Genomic DNA, 13,654 nt, shown 5'->3' with positions numbered 1-13,654 from the left:
TGCACGCCCCTCCACAGCCACGAGAGCCACGGGAACAGCCCCCCGACAGCGAGAATGCCACAACCGCGACGGCCGGGGCTGGAGTCACGCTGGGCTGTCCCGGTCACAGCCCGTCCATCCATCTGTCCTTCCACTGCGGCTGCCAACGGGACGGACAGGGGGACTTCCGCAGAGGACCACCGTGGGGGGGGCGACGCATCCACAGGAGAGAAAACTGGAGCCCGGCGCCTCTCCTCTGCCCACGCCCCGCCGCACACCTGGATGAGCCACCAGCACGGGGACATTCTCCTTCTTCTGGAAACCCTCTCAGCATCCACAGGAAGGGGGCGCTGAAATGTCCGTGCCTGCATTTTGTTTTGTTTTGTTTTGAGACAGTCTCGCTCTGTCACCCAGGCTGGAGTGTAGTGGCGCGATCTCGGCTTACTGCAGCCTCCGCCTCCCGGGTTCAAGTGATTCTCCTACCTCAGCCTCCCAGGTAGCTGTGATTAGAGGCATGTGCCACCATGCCCGGCTAATTTTTGATATTTCTGGTAGGGACAAGGTTTCGCCACGTTGGCCAGGCTGGTCTCAAACTCCCGACCTCAAGTGATCCACCTACCTTAGCCTCCGAAAGTGCTGGGATTACAGGTGTGAGCGACCACGCCCTGACTACTGTTAGATTTTCCATCCCACAAGAAAGCAAAACCACATGCATGTACACAGACACACACACGGAGACCCCAGGCGCAGGCACACGGGGGACACAGCAGCGTGTCAGAGCCAGGTGTGAGATCCAGCACGGCAAACATCCCGAGGGGACACTGCCCAGAGGCCCCGCCTGAGGCCAGCCTGCTCGCGCCACACTGCCTGCCTTTCTCCACGAGGGCTGGAGACTGCCCGAGAGGCAGCGTCCTGGAGACACAGGCCTCAGCTCTCCCCTGCCAGAAAGCGGCAGGACGTGTGGACCATCTCCGGGGAGTGCATGCAGAAGCTGGGTAGGGAGGGGGAAGGGGCAGGCGCCATCCGGGGGACCTTCCCTGTGGACTGAGGGGGAGAAGGCCCCGGGTCCCGGACGTACCTATCTCCTAAGCAGTAGGACGCCTTTTCTTCCTACACGCCCCTGTGCCGACGCAGACACTCGGCTACGGTAGGGTCAGGACTGGCACCAGGGAGGGCAGGGAAGCTCCGGACCCTACATGGGGCCCTGGACATGGGTGGGGGCTTCTGCCCGCCTGGCTTCCCCCAGGTTATGCCCTTTACAACAGCAGGGAACAAACTCTCACTCCCCAGTTCCGAGAGTCCTGCGGGAGGACCGTGAACCCAAACAGGGGGTTGTGGGAGCCACAGTGTGTAGCCAGGGATGTGGGGACCCAGGGTGGCGCTAAAGGTGGGGCGGGTGCTGGGGGACCCAGGGTGGCGCTAAAGGTGGGGCCGGTGCTGGGGGCCGAGCATTAAAGGTGGGGCGGGTGCTGGGGGCTGAGCCGCAGCCTGTAGGGTCCGTGCTACCCTGCGCAGCCAGGTGTCCAGGCAGGTAAGACACCCCGATGCCACGTCAGGAAAAAGACATCACGCCCACCCTCTCTGTGAGCCCCAGAGCTCCGGCCCTTTTCCACACAAGGGAGTGGGGACACTCACAGGCCACGGAGAGGGAGCTGCCAAAACCCTCGTTGAGGACAAGAGGCTGGAGGCCACCAAGCAGAACCTGAAAAGCAAATGTCACCGACTTCACGAGGAAAACAAATCCATCCCTTCTCGCCGTGAGGGTGAAAATATCCTCTATTAGACGGCACGGACAGAGACACGGCCTCACGATGAGCTAAAGGCACTGAGCTGCATGAGTTACACAGCTAGCGGGTACAGCCCGAGTGTCACACCTCAGTTATTAATACAAAAACCAACTCGCACCCTGGGAGATGCAGACCGGGAAGCCACGTGGGGAACTTGGGGAGGGGACGCTCAGGACCCAGAGCCAAAGCTCATACTCACACTCAATACCAGCTGCTGTGGCCCTGGACAGGGGCGGGGGGGACGGGGGACAGTGCCTGGACGGGGGACGGGGGATGGGGGGACAGTGCCTGGACGGGGGAACGGAGGACAGTGCCTGGGAGAGCTGGGCTGCTGCGGCCCTGGATGGGGGGACGGGGGACGGGGGACAGTGCCTGGGAGAGCTGAGCTGCTGCGGCCCTGGACGGGGGGACGGCAGACAGTGCCTGGGAGAGCTGAGCTGCTGCGGCCCTGGACGGGGGGATGGGGAGATGGGGGGACGGAGGGGACGGGGGAGACGGGGGGACAGGGGACGGTGCCTGGGAGAGCTGAGCAGCTGCGGCCCTGGATGGGGGGACAGGAGGATGGGGGACAGTGCCTGGGAGAGCTGAGGCCCTCTCGACACCTGGCAGGAGCCGGGCAGCTCTCCTGCCCTGGTCCACCAACCCCACGGCCCCCACTGCTGAGCCCTGCAAGACGGCCCTGCCGGGCTCCTGTTCCCCCAACATACACACTCGGTGCCCAAAAAGGACCATGCGAGGCCCAGCGGCCTCTGCGGACCACCGAGGAGGAAGCCGTGCTCTGAACAGACATCAGGTGCACAGGCTTTGGTGGGGGCAGTGGGAGTCCCAATTGCCCCTCAATTCCAGGCAGGGTAGGCAGGTGCCCTATGAGGCTGCGCTGCGCTTCCACGGCCTCCAGACCCGCTCGGGAGAAGCCCCTTACTCAGCCACCGACGTCCCTCAGGTGCCCCATTAGGATGTGGGCATGGCCGTCCAACACTCGCTCGGGAGAAGCCCCTTACTCAGCCACCGACGTCCCTCAGGTGCCCCATTAGGATGTAGGCATGGCCGTCCAACACTTGCTCGGGAGGAACCCCTTGCTCAGCCACCGATGTCCCTCAGGTGTCCCATTAGGATGTGGGCAGCGCCGTCGTCAGGACGCGTCCCAACACCTGGCTTCCGGACAAGACAAGCGCACACCTCCAACCCCTCCCTGCACATGGGGGAAGCACGTGGTGACATGAGGCTGGCTCTGCCGTGTGCCCCGCAGCTCCAGGGGGCCCTAAGCAGTGGTCGTGCCACACACAGTGCCCACGAAGCGCCCACCCCACACACACGGCGCCCGCCGAGCGCCCACCCCACAAACACGGCGCCTGCCGAGCACACATTCCACACACACAGTGCCCGCCAAGCGCCCACCCCACACACACAGCGCCCACCGAGCACACACCCCGGTGTTTCCAGGGGAGATCTGGCAGCTGCTCGGATGCGGCCAGACACCCTCAGAGCCCCCTCTGTGCCCACGTCTGCAGTCACCCGGGGTCCTGCGCACCCTCCAGTCTCTGCCTGTGTGGTGAGCTGTGAAAGTGGCCTGGCCTGTGGGGCGCGCCCTGGGCGAGGGGACGTGGGGGACCTGCAGGGGCAAAGGCATCTGCTCGGCTCCCTCAGTGAGGACAAACATGAAGTGGAGACAGAGGCCTGCACTCACTGTTCCTCCTAACAGCAAACCCAAGGTCTCCCACAGGCCCGGCCACCCAAGCCGCTCGGGGCAGCCCCCTTCTCTCCCAGGCTGCTCTCTGCTCAGCACTTGGTTTGCACGAGTGCCTGGTGCATCCCGGGACTTCTCTCCCCCGGCTCCACTTCTGTCTGTGGTGCCCACGTGACATCCTGGGCACACACTGCTTCTCATCCTTGCGGGCCTCCAGGCTGGGCAAGGCACACTCCTGGGCACAGGGCCACTCGCCTGCTCTCCATCTAGGCTATCCCTCCTGACACGGTGGCCCTCTAGCCTGTGGGGCTGCCTGGAGGGAGGTGGGGCCTGCGTCCAGGTTGCTTTTCTTTCTAGGCGTCCCTGCCTTGCCCTCTCCACAGCCAGGGGCCCCCAGAGGCCCAATCCCACCCACCAATCTCCGGGTGGCACCGTTTAAGCCATGCAGCATCAGGGCGCGACCGTCGAAGGTGGGCGCCACCACCAGCCTTCCCTCTGCAGAATCCCCACCTTCTCCCTCCTTCTCTCTTCCAGGTGAGCCATTGATTGGCTTGGTCAGTTCCTTCTGCTAAGAAACCATGAGTGATGTGTGATTGATGAAATGAATTAACCCATCAACCGCCGCCTGGTCAGGTTCATCGAGGCTGAGCCCTAAATTCCAGAACGAGCCTCCTGGGGCTCTCCGGGGTGTCCTCCTGGCCCGGAGGCAGAAGCTTCTGGACGGCTGTCTCACAGCCCCCACGGATGCGGGCATGACCCACGGCCCCGTGTCCCGATGCTGGAGTCTGTAACAGCCACCTCCTTAAACACTCTCCCATCCCCAATACTCAGTCCACCCAGATGGGACTGAACACACCCCACCCAGCCCCCCCGTGGAGGGTCAACACCAACCACTGAAGGGGCCAATGCCGCAGGGTGAGCGCCTGTGCTGCAGCCACAGCTGCCGGGCCTGAGTACAGAGTGGCCTCGCCGGCTAGGACGTGTGGTCTTCTTTCTGTTTTTTGAAACAGGATCTAGCTCCATCACCCAGGCTGGAGTGCAGTGGCGCAATCTCGGCTCATTACAACCTCTGCCTCCCGAGTTCAAGCAATTTTCCCGCCTCATCCTCCCAGGTAGCTGGGACCACAGGCATGAGCCACCATGCTTTCTGATCTTGGCTCAGCTACGTGCATTCCGGCTTTTGCAGAGCAAAAAGCACCAAATCCCCATCCCGGCTGCACCTGCACAGATGACAAGCCCCATCCCCTAGAACCTGTGATGTGAGCGCTGCCCTGCTGGGTCTACCCACTGCTGGGTCTAGGGCCCCACTGCTCCTGGCATCCCCCTGGAAGCCTCCCTGTGCGACCCCCAGCCCCTCGTCTGGGTGGTGATCGTCACCTCTCAGGTCCTGGCTCCCACAGGGGCTCTCGGCACCCTTGCCCCATGACCTGGAGGCAGGAGGATGAGAACGGGGTAGGCCCTGCACTCAGGGACCCAACGCTGTTGGGAGCTGGGGTGAAGGCCGGCCCGGGCTGTGTGCCGACTCCGCTCCACCTGGCCACCGAGCAGGCTGCCCCACTGGCGTCTGTTCTGATACAGTGGTCTTGGGTGTTGTGGCCCAGGCAGACTGGGGCTGCTACTTTCTCTCTGGCCCCCTGGATGAGCACTGGCCTCCCTGTGCCCGGCCTCAGGGCCGGGAGAAAACCCCACTGTGCCCTGCAGAGCTGAGCCACACAGATGCACACCCAGCTTTGCAGATGGAGCCCGGGACTGGGCAGCAGCCTCCTCTGGTGACAGCAGTGGCACGGGGGTCCACTGAGCACTCCCTGCACACTCAGGGCTGGATCGCGCCTCCAAGCATCTCATGACAGCCCCTCTGAGGGGGTCGTGGGCGGACAGCAGAGGGAGGGCCCAGCCACACCCACCCTAAGCCTGACATGGACGGAGAAGCCCCTGCCCTGGGCGCTGCCCCCGCCCTGCGGAGCCTCGCCTCAGCCTGAGCCTCAGTGGGGGACGCTGACCCGCAGCCGGTGGAGGGCAGCCCAGTGGAAAACGGGAGCGCTGCTTGCACACCTGCTGCCCACGGTGGCCGCCAGCCCACGTCCCCCACCTCAGGAGTGGCCCCGACGGTCACCGCCTGCGCCTGAGTCCCTCACAGCAGCAGCAGCAGCAGGAGTGCAGTCAGAGGACAGGCAGGGCCACCACCCTGGGCTGTGTTCCGTGGGCACAGGGCGGGTGCCCAGCTCCCCCTGCCCCCACAAACAAGGGCCGCCACCCCAAGACTCAGCAGCTTCTGAGGGCGCAGACCACTCCCTGGAGGCGGTCACCACTCGGTCAGGGCCCAGCACCCATCCATCACCAAGGAGGAAGAGCCCGGCCTCTTCTGGGGCTCTCCGAACCCCAGGGGGTGCCCAACGGAAGCCAGACAAGTCCGGGGCCTGGAAGGAAGAGGGGACGTGAAGGCTGGGCACCCACCATGCCCACGCAGGCCTGGGGGTTGGGGGCCTGCCCTGCCACGCCTGAGGGCCACAGCGAAAAGCAACGATCCCAGGGAGGGACGAAGGGATGCTGATCCCCACCCAGCCTCCACCCAACCCACGCAGCCACGATTCCGTCCCAAGGGGCGAGTGCCGGCTCCGGGTCACACGCCAAGGAGGCTCCCGGGAGCCAACGAGGGGATTGCAGCCATCCCCACAAGGGGCTGCTCTCTCCCCGTCAGCTCCCATCCCCTTCCCCAGCCCTGGCCTCAGGTCGCTACCTGCCCTGTTCTTCTCGGGGTGCTCCATCTGGTCTGGGCCCAGGGCCAGTTCCCTGGGGAGGGCCCCGCGAGCCCCCTTCTCTGACTGTCTCCACTGAGTGATGTCACAGTCCCTGGGCTGACATCACCACACAGCCCTCAGCCCAGAGCCCAGGGCAAAGCTGAAGGGAGGCCAGGGACCTCACTGGGCTGGGCAGGTGCAGGCCACTCCCGTCCCAGTGCCCTCAGAGGCACCTAGACTCATGTGGACCCAGCCGCAGACCCTTCTGGGCAGCTCTGTCCAGGCCGGCCCTGCCCTCCGACCTGGGGCCGCAGGGGCTGGCCACTGTGGGCTCGGTTCCCTGCCACCGCGATTCATCTGCACCCCAAGGAAAGAGAATGAGGGGTTGCAGTGCCCCAGGACCCACGAGCCCCCGGACACCAGGGCAGCACATACTTCCAGTCCCAGGGCCACAGCAGAGCGGGGCCAGGCCCAGCCCAGTGACGCAGGGCAGACGGAAGGGCGCCCTCCACAATGGAGGGGCGCAGGAGCTGCCGCGGCCGGGACAAACCAACCTCAGGCTGACATAGGCCGGTAATGGGTTTAACGCATCAGGTGCAAAAGAGAAACACCCCACAAATCAGGGAGAGGAGGGAAGCCGCCCACCCCATGGGAGGAAGCTGAGGAGTGAACGCCAGGGACGGGCGGGGCCGGTCCTCAGAGCACTGCAGACATCAGACCAAGGGCGACTGTCATCACCACAAGAAGGCCCCGTCCACGGCAGAAGCCAGCCTCACCACGCTGACTGCACCAGAGACGCCCACGAGGAGAGCCGGCCTCCGAGAACGCAGCTGAGCCGTCACAGGTCGCCATCAGCAAAGGCAAGGATCCAGGTAAAGAACACAGGAGGGCCACGAGCGAACGCGGCACAGCGGCCAGGACCGGACCCTGACTGGGGGGGAGGCGGCAAGGCTGCACAATGGTAGCTGGGACCAGACCCTGTTGGGGGGATGGGGGGATGGCGAGGCTGCTCAGGGACCCCGTCCTACAGGTCAGCCTCGCCCTGGTGATGGCACAGACCACAGGTGAGGGCCACGGGCAGAACTGACCAGGGAAAAGCTGGCACTCACCCAGCACCGGACACACATGGCAAACGCCACCGGCAGCCTTGGCGGAGGGCACTGTCCCTGCAACTAGTTCACATAAGGGCAATTTTCCCAAAATTCAGATTATGCAAACGGAAGCAAGGCTGCCATGGACTCCAGAGCCTCAGATGCCATCAACAAAAGCAAAGTGGACACATGTGCATCAAATCCATCACAAAGACGGCCTTCGAGACTCTGGGGGAAGTGAGAACACCCCCACCCAGGCCCCCACGGCGCACAGGCCCCCACAGCAACCCTGCTCCACCTCAGCAGCCTCAGCTCTGGTTCCTGCACCCTGGCCCGGGGGCAAAGGTGACCTGGTCTTGCCAGGGGGGCAGGGGTCCCCGGCCTCAAGTGGTGCCACAGACAGCGGGGGGAGCATGCAGGCAGAGTCAGGCACCCCACCAGGAAAGAAAGCTCCCATGGCAGGTCCCGGGGGCGAGTGGGACCCGGGGTGGCTCCCATCGGAATCCTGCTGCGTCTGAGAGGACACGGGTCCTTCCAGAAGCGTAACCATGAACAGCCGTGGAAAACCTGGGTGGGCTGCGTTTCTACATTGCCTTTTTTTGTTTTTTTTTTTCAGACGGAGTCTCGCTCTGCCACCCAGACTGGAGTGCCTTTTCCGCTCATCGTGTGGGAGCCGCCGGGCGACGTCCCGCCCCGGTTTCCCTCCACCCGAAGGCAGTCACCTCGGTTGCCAGCTCCTGCCTCTGTGATGATCCCCACGAGGGGTGCAGAGTGAAGGGCACAGCGGGGTTTGGCCTAATTCCCTGGGGAGCCCCAGGCGAGAGGGTTTGGTCCTGGGGAGCTGCCCAGGTTAATATGTTAACTTCTATATTTAGACCAAATGAGTATCACATCTTACAGATGATACCAATAATCACAAAACTTGTCAACATTATATCAATGCAATTTTAGTAAAAAATAAAGTTTCCCTATTGTAGATCCTGTCAAGTATGCTAGTCACTCATTGAGAAGAAAAATGCATAATAATAATCATGTTGCCTGAAGGAATGGCCCTGACTGTCATTCACATAAGTGTCCATAAAGTTCTTATTTACCATTGGCATTATTCACAGCACACACTTTCATCATAATGAAAACGAAGCCAAATGTACTTGGGAAAGAAAAGTCAGGCACCAGATTGCTCATCAGTTTATCTAATTTCAAGTTTCATGGGCAAACACATATTATTGAAACTCACATTTTTACCCCAATTGCAAGGACCCTTCAGTCATAAAGATTCATCAATGATCAAAACATATCCTAGCACTGTTAAAATATTATACTAACATTACAGGAAATTTTGTCTGTATATTTAGACCATGATAACTGTAGCGCATTGAGCAAAATTCCAATGTATCATATTTCTCAACCCTGAAAACAATCAATCATAGGAAAAAAGTAAGGATTTTCTCATGAGGATTGCATCACATGTGTCAGTCAATCATTGAGAAGAAAACCCTATCATGATATTCATGTTGTCTGAATGAATAATCTAATTATTATAGAGCTCAGTCTTCACTAGTTCAATTATCTATTTGGAATTTTTCAGTCAGCAAAGGCAGCCTCTCACCTCCACTCAATAAAATAGTGCCAGTAGGACTTACTAAATCATCCAGTGAGAGAAAAAGAGCAAGGGTCTTAGTGCCAAATATTCAAGAAAATTAGGAATTGTAGGAAACTTAAATAGCACTTAAAGAATCAGAATTTATAGTTTACTTAGAAGCACACAGATAGAAGTGTGCAAAACAAGTTTCACAGAAAGATTCCATTGCCAGAATCCCAAAATAAAATCCCCAATGGAAGGAAACTAAGAAATCCAAACTTCTTGTCTCACAATTGTTACCTAGGCTGGGCCTCAGCATAATCCAACTGAGCTTAATTTTTATGTCATCACTTCTCTTCAAGGTAACATCTCATCATTGACCCAGCCCATGGCACTCATATGCCTATGCACACTTAGATCAAATATGCTTACCAGAGATGGTTTCCTTAAACACTGGTGGTAAAGTGGACTGGATGCCACATTTTCAGTGCCAGGCAGTTGAGTGGTGTCAGTTTCTCCCTGAACAACAGGGTAAAAGGTTTTCTTCCTCCACAGTCTTCTCTGTAAAAGACAAGAGTAGGCTATAGTCAAAGGGTAGGATTACATCTCTTATATGTGCATGACTCCTAATTGCTGTTCCTAATTTCTACAAGACTGAGATGTGTGATACTCCAAATACGACCCATTACTTAAGCTGTGGTAGACCACTGATTCCCCGTGTATAGTAAGGGCCGAGCACATAGGTATCATGTCTTTTGACGACCTGGTAAGGGATGATTTCCCTGCAGAAATAAAAGCTTCTTATCCTCTTCATATCAGTAACAACTGGCATCATACATAGTGTATGCATTTCTTTATAACAAATCTAATGACACCTGAGTGAGACTCAGGATAAGGAAATGAGATTTCAGACTACCTGTATTGTATTCAATTTCAATCAAGGTTAACCTATAGCTGAATCTCAAGCCATTCCCTAAAATTGCCAGTCTTTTAGTTGTGAGTAGTGCCTCAATGATCCACAAACATCATAACACCATATACAGCAACTCAAAAAATAAAATAATAGAAATGGATTGTCTATTTGTGCAATCACTAAAGATTTGATTGCAATGAATTACCAAATGTCTCATCTTTAAATCAAAGTACGCTCAGGTAAAAAAAAAAAGGAGTTTTAATGAGGACCCCATTAGACCAGTCACTCATTGGAAAGAATGGACCATTGCTCACTAATTTTGTATGAACAGGTAAATGTAATCATTTTGAAGGCTGATGTTTAATATTCAAATGGTCCATTTGGAATTTTTTAATTACAAAAGACAGAACTCATATATATAATCCATGTAATGACACACCTCTTGCTGGATGAACATTCTGAAGCACACCATGAGGAAAAAATAAACCAAGATATTCTCTCTAATAATGTATGAGTATTAAGAATAAAGACAAGATAAAAGAATTTTAAAAGTTCCTTTAGAAGTAGATAGAGGCAAATGATGCAGGATTCCCCAAAGGGTTTCTTCCTACCAAGCTGAAAATGGAATACCCCATATCCCCCAAATCTAATGACTTCTCACACCTTCTTGCAAGGATTGGCACTATTTTGAGCCTCAGCTTAATCCTATTGAACATGATTTTTACATTATTATGTCTCCTGAAGATACTCTTTATATATATAGTTACGTTGTCTTATAAACCCTTACCAGAATAGCATCCTTAAACAACGGATTAGTTAAATTCACTGCACCATGCCTGTGTGGTAGCACTTGCCTCTGTGGCAACACCAGAGGGTGCTCTTCTCAGCAGTCTTTATCTACAGGCATAGGAACGGGACCATAGTTCAAAATCAGACATAAATTGTTCCTGTGTATATGGCTTACACAGACTATTTCTTGGTGGAGAGATATGGTCCATACTACCACAAAAAGACATATTACTAAGGCTCTAGACCACTGACTCATCAACATCATAAGGACAAGGTATGCCAGGCTTTTGACACTGAGTAATCTGCCATATTATCATATATCATACTATAGAGATGGTAAACATGACTGAACATATTCCAACATTATTTTAATACAATTTCAGTAAAAAGTGAACATTTTTTGAAAGAATTCCATCAAGTAAGCCAGTCACTCATTGAAAATAAAAACCCACAGTGAGAGCCATGATTCTAAATTTGTGAACCCAGTCATTTCAAAGTCCATATTAGGAATAAGTGTCACCATTTCTAACATGTGCTTTCATTATTCTGAAAATAGTGGGGTCACATGTGTGAAAGGAAAATAAAAACTGGGGACCCCAATTTACTATGCCAAAAGAAAAAAAAATAAGCTGAAAGCTGAGTCATGCAAGAATTTCCTTTTGTTCTTAAGCAGATAGCTACAGATTAAAGGTTAAAGATCTCCACAGGTAGCTACTCTGTGTTCACCTTATCTTATGTAAAGTGCTGATTTACTGAGCGTGAGATGAATGCATTATTGACCATTCCCCTACCTGCTCCTTTTGTCTTGGAACATATGGATTATCATACCCTCCCTTTTTCCCCTCCAGCCCACTTTTCCCCTTTCAACAATGAAGCCCTCAAAATCGTCTTTGGAGAAAGACATAGATCCCAGACAGTTTCTGTGATTTTGGGTTTATTTCTTCTGAGCATGTCCTTAACCTTGGCAAAATCAACTTCTAAATAAACTTCTAAATCTCAGATACTTTTTGATTTACACATGATAGGAACTGAAATTTGGGTATCAATTTGGTGATCAAATTACTAAATATTTAAGTTTCATAGGCAAAGTACATACTGATTCTCACATTCTCCTCTCCGTTACCAGGGTCTCTTCCATTACCATGGTCTCACAGTTACAGTGAAACACTGTTAGAGCCCCACAATAATAATATAAAAAAATTTTGTCTAGTCAACATGTATCTACAGCCAAATGTATATTAAATATTGGACTAGGTAACAGTGAATTTAAAAAATCTTCAATATTGAATTGTATGAAGTTCAGATAAAAAGTAAAGATTTTGTCATGAGGATTATATCATAAAGGAAAACTCATATTGAAATTCAGATTACCTGAAGGTGTAAAACTAATTCCCTTAGGTGGGAGTCTTCTGTAGCTCAATATTCTAGATAGACTATACACGTCGGTAAAGGAAGCTACTAATCTTTTATAATAGAATGGCACATCTCTTGGCAGCATGTCTTACTGAAACACACAATAAGAGAAAAAGCCAAAGAATGAGACCTGAATATACGATACTATTAGAAATTGCAAGCTTATAGGCTGAGAATTTTCTGTTCATTTATAGGCGCACTGATACAGTTGGGCAAACAAGTTACCCATAAAGATTTTGTTATTTCAAGTTCAAAATAAAATTCCCCTTGAAGGCAAATAAGAAGTCACTGTTATCTGTTCCAGCATTTTCATCTAGGCAGGCTGAGCCTAGCATAATCCTATTGAGTGTAATTTTAAGGCATTATTTCTCACCAAGACATTAGAAGGTTTCATTATTGATGAAAGACATGGTACTCCCTATGCACACTTGAGAAGGCTTCCTGAAGCTCTGACGCTAGGATGCATTGGTGTCAAGAGCATTTTCACTACAGGACACCTGGGTGCTGTCAACTGTCCCAGTCGCAGCAGGCCAAAGAGTGCTCTTCTTCCATATCATCATCTAAGGGGCAGATGTAGAGCAAATGTCAAAGGGAGAACTACACCTCACCTGTGTATATGAGTCATGCATGGTTTTTGTTAATTGAGCAATATTGACAATACTGAAAAAAGACCCATTATAAAGGTTTTAGTCCACTGGTTCACAAAATATAATAAGGACAAATCATACAGGTCACTTGGCTTTGGAGAAGCACTTCAGTGGTTTTATGCAGAAACAAAGCATCCCATTGATCATCGCTTTATATATTCAAGGAAGCTGTATCAGTAACAATTGGCATGGTTTACTGTATATGAGCTTTCATAAAATACAGACACGCTGGAAGCCACTTGAATCTCAGGATCTAGAAATCAGTTATCAGGGCACATGGAGTTGTATTCATTTACATGCATCTTGGCCAAAATGCCCAGTTTTCATATTGTGAACCCTCAACAAATAACCCACAAACATCACAAAATGGAATAACATGAAAATATTATAATAGGTAGAGGTGAAGGCCAGGCGCGAGGGCTCAAGCCTGTAATCCCAGCACTTTGGGAGGCGGAGGTGGGCAGATCACAAGGTCAGGAGTTCAAGAACAGCCTGACCAACATGGTGAAACCACGTCTCTACTAAAAATACAAAAAAATTAGCCAGGCATGGTAGCACGTGCCTGTAATCCCAGCTACTCAGGAGGCTGAGGCAGGAGAATCTCTTGAACCTGTGAGGCAGAGGCTGCAACGAGCTGAGATCGTGCCACTGCACTCCAGCCTGGGCAACCGAGCGAGACTACGTCTCAAAAAAAAAAAAAATGTGGAGGTGAATCTGTGTCTACTCTTATATGTAGATGAAAAGAATATTACATTGTCTCATCATTATTTCAGTAAAATTTCAATAAAAAGACTTGTTTTAATCATGAGGAAGCCATAAAGAATGTCAAGTCACTTACTGAGGAGTAGAATGCACACTGGGACACATATGTCGCCGCTTTGGTGAACCTACTCACCTCAAAGGCCCTTCAGGACCAATTGGAAGCATTCACAGCCTGTATTTTCATTATACTGAAAATGATGAAGTCACTTGATATTTGGAGTTTATAATTCAGATACTAGTTTACCCATCAACTTATTCAGTTCTCT

General features: G+C 53.3%; 2 protein-coding genes, 1 non-coding gene and 2 pseudogenes across 3 annotated transcripts in view; 1 reads left to right on the top strand and 4 right to left on the bottom strand.

The window, feature by feature from the left end:
• The window catches only part of LOC100432405 (zinc finger protein 705A), a 57,319-nt gene extending 50,976 nt beyond the window's left edge, over positions 1–6,343 (bottom strand). Inside the window, 1 exon segment of the mRNA XM_054545795.2 lies at positions 6,191–6,343. The gene's annotated coding sequence lies outside the window, so the exon portion shown is untranslated.
• Positions 6,344–6,432: 89 nt separating this feature from the next.
• On the top strand, positions 6,433–8,320 carry LOC129053764 (uncharacterized). Its single transcript, XM_063716337.1, has 4 exons — positions 6,433–6,670; positions 6,786–7,063; positions 7,399–7,627; positions 7,899–8,320. Exons 1-4 carry the CDS (start codon positions 6,433–6,435, stop codon positions 8,231–8,233), a joined length of 1,080 nt encoding a protein of 359 aa, XP_063572407.1. The 3' UTR covers positions 8,234–8,320.
• An 851-nt stretch (positions 8,321–9,171) lies between these two features.
• Positions 9,172–9,247, bottom strand: LOC129050620 (small nucleolar RNA SNORD115; annotated as a pseudogene).
• A 1,219-nt stretch (positions 9,248–10,466) lies between these two features.
• On the bottom strand, positions 10,467–10,544 carry LOC129050634 (small nucleolar RNA SNORD115). Its single transcript, XR_008514304.1, has one exon. It is a non-coding gene; the product is annotated as a small nucleolar RNA SNORD115 (small nucleolar RNA).
• A 1,765-nt stretch (positions 10,545–12,309) lies between these two features.
• On the bottom strand, positions 12,310–12,377 carry LOC129050626 (small nucleolar RNA SNORD115; annotated as a pseudogene).
• Between the last annotated feature and the right edge of the window lie 1,277 nt (positions 12,378–13,654).

Source organism: Pongo abelii, chromosome 16 (assembly GCF_028885655.2).
Source record: "Pongo abelii isolate AG06213 chromosome 16, NHGRI_mPonAbe1-v2.0_pri, whole genome shotgun sequence".
Classification (NCBI taxonomy): domain Eukaryota; kingdom Metazoa; phylum Chordata; class Mammalia; order Primates; family Hominidae; genus Pongo; species Pongo abelii.
This window is presented reverse-complemented; position numbering and strand designations above follow the sequence as displayed.

Coding starts and splice junctions, on each gene's coding strand:
- LOC129053764 (XM_063716337.1), top strand. CDS start 6,433: ATGTGGACCCAGCCGCAGACCCTTCTGGGCAGCTCTGTCCAGGCCGGC. Junction 6,671..6,785: donor GCGGGGCCAGGCCCAGCCCA/GTGACGCAGGGC, acceptor TTAACGCATCAG/GTGCAAAAGAGAAACACCCC. Junction 7,064..7,398: donor CAGCAAAGGCAAGGATCCAG/GTAAAGAACACA, acceptor CCCAAAATTCAG/ATTATGCAAACGGAAGCAAG.